Source organism: Mastomys coucha, unplaced genomic scaffold, assembly GCF_008632895.1.
Source record: "Mastomys coucha isolate ucsf_1 unplaced genomic scaffold, UCSF_Mcou_1 pScaffold1, whole genome shotgun sequence".
In the NCBI taxonomy this organism is placed as follows: domain Eukaryota; kingdom Metazoa; phylum Chordata; class Mammalia; order Rodentia; family Muridae; genus Mastomys; species Mastomys coucha.
Window position 1 is genome coordinate 79,000,955 of NW_022196891.1, and position 6,000 is coordinate 79,006,954.

Genomic DNA, 6,000 nt, shown 5'->3' on the forward strand with positions numbered 1-6,000 from the left:
CCTGACTTTTTGAGGAACTTCTAAACTTTTCTAAAGCAGCTTAACACTTTACATGGCTTTTCAAATTAATTAACAGAAACTTGAAAGATGTTAGACGTTCCTGGACATAGAGGATTCACTTTTTCTTATCGAGTCCATTTTGTGTGCCAAATGTAACTCATTTGGAGATAGAGCTTTTAGGAGATAACTACAGTTAAGTGACCTCTAAGACAGAGATTGATGGCTTTTCAAGGAAGAAGAAAAATCTCTCTCCATTCCTAACCCCATTCTCATCCCCCAAATGACAACCAAGAGCCCTTGCCAGACCCCACTGGCCCTAAACTTCCACTCTCCAGCTTTGAGAAAATAATGAACATCGCGAACTACCAAACTAGGATCTCAAGCACTGAGAGAAGAGCAGCCGTATAGAAACAAGCTAGACCAACAGATTCATTAAGTCAGTTGCTCAAATTTGAATCTCGGATCAGATGCTAAAAAACAGAATTATTCCTCTATCTATTAATTTAGTATTTTACAATGAAGTCGGAGAGCTCTGGAGGTGACAAACCTGAATTTGAGGCCCTGGCTGCTCCTGAGCTTCGGGATCCTGTAAGACACAAAGTCTACATCCATTCTTGTAGTAGGGATGTTGCTGGCTTTTGTTTAAGTAACTTTATTAACAGCTGTACCTGAAAATACTATACATCCTACCAGAGCTATACCCAGTACAGTTCTAGAATGTCACAGGCACTCCAAGACTGTGACTGTGACTATTAGCACCTAAGATTCTAAAAGATTCTACAAGAATGCCAGTCGAAGGCGAACACACTGGCATACCAGCAATATTAGCCAAGCATTTTGCTGGCAACACGAATATGAAAATACAGGCCGGGCGGTGGTGGCGCATGCCTTTAATCCCAGCACTTGGGAGGCAGAGGCAGGAGGATTTCTGAGTTCGAGGCCAGCCTGGTCTACAGAGTGAGTTCCAGGACAGCCAGGGCTACACACAGAAACCCTGTCTCCAAAAACCAAAAACCAAAAACCAAAAAAAAAAAAAAAAAAAAAAAAAACGAAGATAGAAGGCAGTGATAATGATAATGCACTCCTTTAATAATCCCAGCACTTGGGAGGCAGAGGCAGGTGGATCTCTAAGTTTGAAGCCAGCCTGGTCTTCACAGTGAGTATCCAGGACAGCCAGCATTACATTTTAAAAAAACAAAACAAAACAAACAAAAAACTGCCCTGAAAAACAAACAAGCCGGGCGGTGGTGGCTGCACACCTTTAATCCCAGCACTTGGAAGGCAGAGGCAGGCGGATCTCTGAGTTCGAGGCCAGCCTGGTCTACAGAGTGAGTTCCAGGACAGCCAGGGCTACTCAGAGAAACCCTGTCTCGAAAATCTAAAAAAAAAAAGAAAGAAAGAAAGAAAGAAAGAAAAAAGAAAAACAAACAAAACAAAAAACCCTGAATAGGTAGCTCCTACTTGTAAAGTAAATATCTGTGGAAGAGTCACACATCCAGCAGCTGCAAGCATAAATGGAGAAGCAGAAAGTGGAAATGTCATTTGTATCCATTCCTGCACCTTGACACTCCAATCCTGTGAAGCAAGAGGGTTACCTCTTACCAATATGCTCAATTAACAAGACAGAATTCTCTGTCCCTTCACTGTACCTGTATATGTATTTTAAATTCACCGTTACTATAAATTAAGGTAGCAAAACCATAAAAAGTTTCAAAGACTAAACCTATACAGAAAGAAAACTGAAAGAAAAAAAAAACAAAACAAAACAGTTTCCTCCCCTAACCTGTAAGGCTGGGCATAAAACATAAAAACAAAAGCTAGCATTCCTGGAACCCCTCTCTGGACCCAGGTGTGGAGCAAACCTTATTGATGAGCACACAGCATGCTCCCTCAATCCAGCAGAAATGGACCACTGGCCTTATCTGCATGCTTAGCCACAGCCTGCTGGACCACGTTAGCGAAGTACAACGTGGTTGACATCCTTAAATAAGGTCGACAGTGAAGTGAACTGCCCAAAAGTTTTGCACCACGAGTCTAAAATAAGTTACTCAAAACAAGGGAAGCACACAAGTGCCTTCTACACCTGATCCTCATGGCCATGGGAAGGAATCACCTAGCTATGTGTCGGGCACCGATGCACTCACTTGGCAGAATGTTTGTCCAGCAAGCCCTGGGGAAGACATCCCAACAGTTGAGTCTCAGACCAGCTCGGAATACGCGATATCTGTCTCAAAAAGCAAATAAATAAACTATAGACAGCTTTAGACATCTATACTGATGTACCATTGATGTGTATAGATAATATGGAATACTGTGTGCTGGTGCCCGTGAAATTATATGCTTAGCTCAAGGTCACTCAGTACGGAGCTTTGGTCAAATCCTCATAACCACATTATGCCTTTTTTATATGAGAAACTCTGAGTATCTAGCCTTACAGTAGCCAAGATCACACACCAGGGCACAAAAATGTCAGTCCAAAATGTTCTAAGTTCTTCCTAGAAATCAGACTATTGCGGAGTATTTTAATAATAAGTTCTTTCTGCTTTAAAAAAAAAAAGGGAGAGACATAAAATGTTGAGTGACCAACTAGTTTTTAAAAGATACCATCCCATACATACTTCTCAATCACATAGACCCTTCCATGCTTCTGAAAGATTACAAATGAAAAACAGTACAGAACCAAAAACTCAACAGGCAACCACACATCCCAGGTTTGGTATTTTTTTGGCCTGTGGCCTCTTCCCCCCCTCAACTCATTCACTGTCCTTTGTAGATACTAAACCACTTGTTATTACTGCCCACCTCTAATCACTATCTAATAAATCTATACACAGCACTTTTCCACGTGGAGCGCGTCTTTAGACTTCCAGGAATGCACGGTTCCCTTCTGTATAAGAGCACACTACGTGACGGCGAAAACACGCTGTTCCTAAAATTAAAACATCTGAGAGATCTCACCACAAACACTCAATTCTGTAAGCTACTTATTGCCTCAGAGTTCTGACCAACTTAATGGAAATTCCTACTCAGTATTCCTGTTTCTGGGTGGCCTTTGAAACACCAGAACTATCCTTCACATAACCTGGGGGGGGGGGGGGGGGGAGAAAACTCCATTCCATTAAAAGGTTAACTTTTAGTTCCTACAGCAGAGATTACCTCAGACCCACCCTACCCTCACAGCTCCCTAAGCAACTGCTCAGGCTCAAACAACCCAAAGCTTTTCAAAGTGAAAAACTAGCTGATCCTCTATTCTGTTCTTAAATTATTCAAAATCAGCCTACAAAGAATTACTGTAGACTGCTCAAACTTCTCAGACCTGGGAAGGATGTTCTATATTTACACTATACTGGAAAAACTTCAGTGTGATTTCTCTATCTCTACAGATAATAAGAAATATGGCAAGAAAACAGCTTTAAAAACAGAAGTTACATTTTTCTAGAAACTAAAACTTCTAAGTCCAGACATAATTTACTGAGACAGTGTATGGTATTTAAGTTCTACCAAATACTTCAAACTTTAATATATTTTGTTCATAAGCTTTCAAATAGCTTTGATGGAATGTTAAAATACCCTGGCTTTATTTGGTCCTTCTAGTGTTTTAAGAAAATTACTGCAAGTCTGAAAAAAAACTATTAGGTACTAACTTGTTCTGCAAGACCTATAGCATTATGTCACTAAAGGACAAATCAACAGTATGTAATATTACCTGACAGAACAGGCACGTATTTTTTTTTTTTAACAGTCCCTGAATTTTCCAAGACCACCAGTAGCTTAGGAAAAAATGCACAACATAACTGAAGTTTCTCAACCTGCATTTTACAAAGATTAATCTTGATTTCTATGCCATAATTACTTTTTAAACATTTCAAATAGGTTTCGTGAAATCACCCAGGAAAGGGGGTCACTAGGCAAAAAATCTAACACTGACATAAAGATCTGTCAGAGTCGGAAAAATTCACAATAAGCCTAAGTGAACGCAGTACAAAAATATACTTAGAAGTGTAACGGGACTGTGTTCAACCCTGATGGGGGGGGGGGGGGGGGGGGGGGAGGAGGGGGTATATCAAGGCTAAAGTTTCAAGTAGAAATAAATGACAACATTTTCAGGCCAAAGAGAAGGAATTTGTAGATATTATTCAAATCTCATTTCATTACATTATAAAGGTCTTGGCAACCGTCGGCCATTAATCTTTAACACAAAGGAGATTCAAATCCAAATGAACTGAAAGACTATCTCTGGAGGAAGAAACGGAGTAATCTACTTCATCCACAATTGTTTAACCTAAAAGGGAGGCCTTTAAGGATGATAACGCAAAATGCATCAGTCCTTCAGTCTACCAAGTCCCATTTCTCACTAAGTCTTGCACCAATCCAAAAAAGCAGGAGGTTATGGACACAAAACAAGCTTAGGAAAGGCTCGGGGTGGGTGGTGGGTGGTCTCCAATGAATGACACACCACATCACGGTTTATTCTCGTACACAACTGGAGAAACAAAAATGAAAAACACCACACCATATGTTTCACCGTATTAATCAAAAAAGCATTTCACCACGGTACATCCAAATCTTTCCTTTGGGGCTGAAAAAATAATAATAATAACAACTGTATTGATTACAGAGGAAAGGGAGACGCGGCCGCTACTGCTGCAATGCAACACAGGCGGCTGCTACGAACCGGAGAGAAGGGCTTTCCAAACAAAACCCTCCCCCGCCCGGGCTCCCAAACCTCAAACAACTTATCCCAGCCTCACACTTGTCCCCCGCCAGTGGAAACCTAGTAAACCCTCCCCGGTCCCCCACCATCGAGAAATTTCACCTTTCCCCGCACCTCTGCTTTACCCCCCTACCAGAGGCACTTTATTCCCCGCAGAGATTTCAAACCTTCCAAACTTTCCTTCCCCCACCCCCACCCACCCCCCCCTTTTTTTTAAATTAAACACTAGAGCTTTGTACTAACAGTGCAGCGAATTTTTACATATATACGGAAAAATACCTGTTTCTCGGCAACGAGCACGCTACGAGTAGGGAGCCCCTCCCCATCTCCTGGGCTTCGTTCGCCCAGGCTGGGGGAGGGAGGGAGCTGGCAGATGGAATTGAGGAAGGGAAATCCTGGGTGAAAGAAGAGCATCCGAGGGGGACCCGGGAGGAGCCCCCCTCCCCCAGATCAGAGCTGCCGGAGAGGAGGAACCCGAAGGGACAAAAGGGAGCGGGGGGGGGGAGGGGGAAGAGCCGGGAGAGCCGAGCCGGCGGCGGCGCCGCGGGCCGGGGCAGGCGGGTCCGCGCGGAGCGGTGGCGGCGCCGCGGCACAATGGCTGGCGGCCCGCGCGCCCCTCACCTCATGGTGCCGGCGGCGCCGAGGTTTCCCCGGGCGCGGGAGACGCCGAGCCGAGGGTCTCTTCTCTTCTCCGGCGGGGAGGCGGACGGCGCGGGGACGCGCGAGCAGAGGCGGCGGCTCCGGCTCCGGCTCGGGCTCGGGCGGCCGGGCTACACCATCTCCGCGCGCAGAGGCGAGGCGCCGGCCGGCCCGCCGAGCGCGAGCGACCACGGGCTGAGCACGGGATGGGGGGTGGGGGGGAGCGCACGGGGCCGAGGCGCCGAGCGGGTCCCCGGCGGCCGCCGCCTCCTCCGCCTGCGTCGCCGCCTCCTCCTCCTCCTCCTCCCAGCCGAGCCTCAGACGGGAGCCGCCGGGGCCGCGCGCCCACCCGTCCGTCCGCCCGCCCGTCCGTCCGTCCGTCCGCTCGCCGCCGAAGCCGTGAGGAACCGGCAGCTGCTGCAGCCTCGGGAGGAGAGCCGGGCTCGCCGCGGGGCGCCGGGGGCGGGGCGGCGGAGGAGCACGCAGGCGCCGCCCTCCTCCCGCCGCCCTCCTCCCGCCGCCCCCGCCGCTCCCGCTCCGCCCGCTACCCTCCTCCTCCCTCCCGGGGCGAGGGGCGGTGCGCGCGAGGGGGGCTGCGGGGCGGCGCGGCGGCCGCGGCCCTTTGTGGCCGCCCACCCAGCTCCGCG

The 6,000-nt window shown here is 47.4% G+C and overlaps 1 protein-coding gene across 20 annotated transcripts in view; it reads right to left on the reverse strand.

The window, feature by feature from the left end:
- The window catches only part of Enah (ENAH actin regulator), a 119,582-nt gene extending 114,118 nt beyond the window's left edge, over positions 1 to 5,464 (reverse strand). For 11 of the 20 annotated variants that reach the window (XM_031337122.1, XM_031337113.1, XM_031337027.1 and 8 more), the window contains exons 1-2: positions 4,994 to 5,143; positions 2,145 to 2,224 (exon numbers count right to left, since the gene is read on the reverse strand). In XM_031337122.1, the coding sequence (XP_031192982.1) occupies positions 2,145 to 2,224; positions 4,994 to 5,128 (215 nt within the window). In that variant the 5' untranslated portion in view covers positions 5,129 to 5,143. Of the gene's footprint in view, positions 1 to 547; positions 847 to 2,144; positions 2,229 to 4,993; positions 5,144 to 5,335 lie in introns of those variants that run through there. The other 9 variants (XM_031337073.1, XM_031337066.1, XM_031337124.1 and 6 more) reach the window with 6 other exon arrangements.
- Between the last annotated feature and the right edge of the window lie 536 nt (positions 5,465 to 6,000).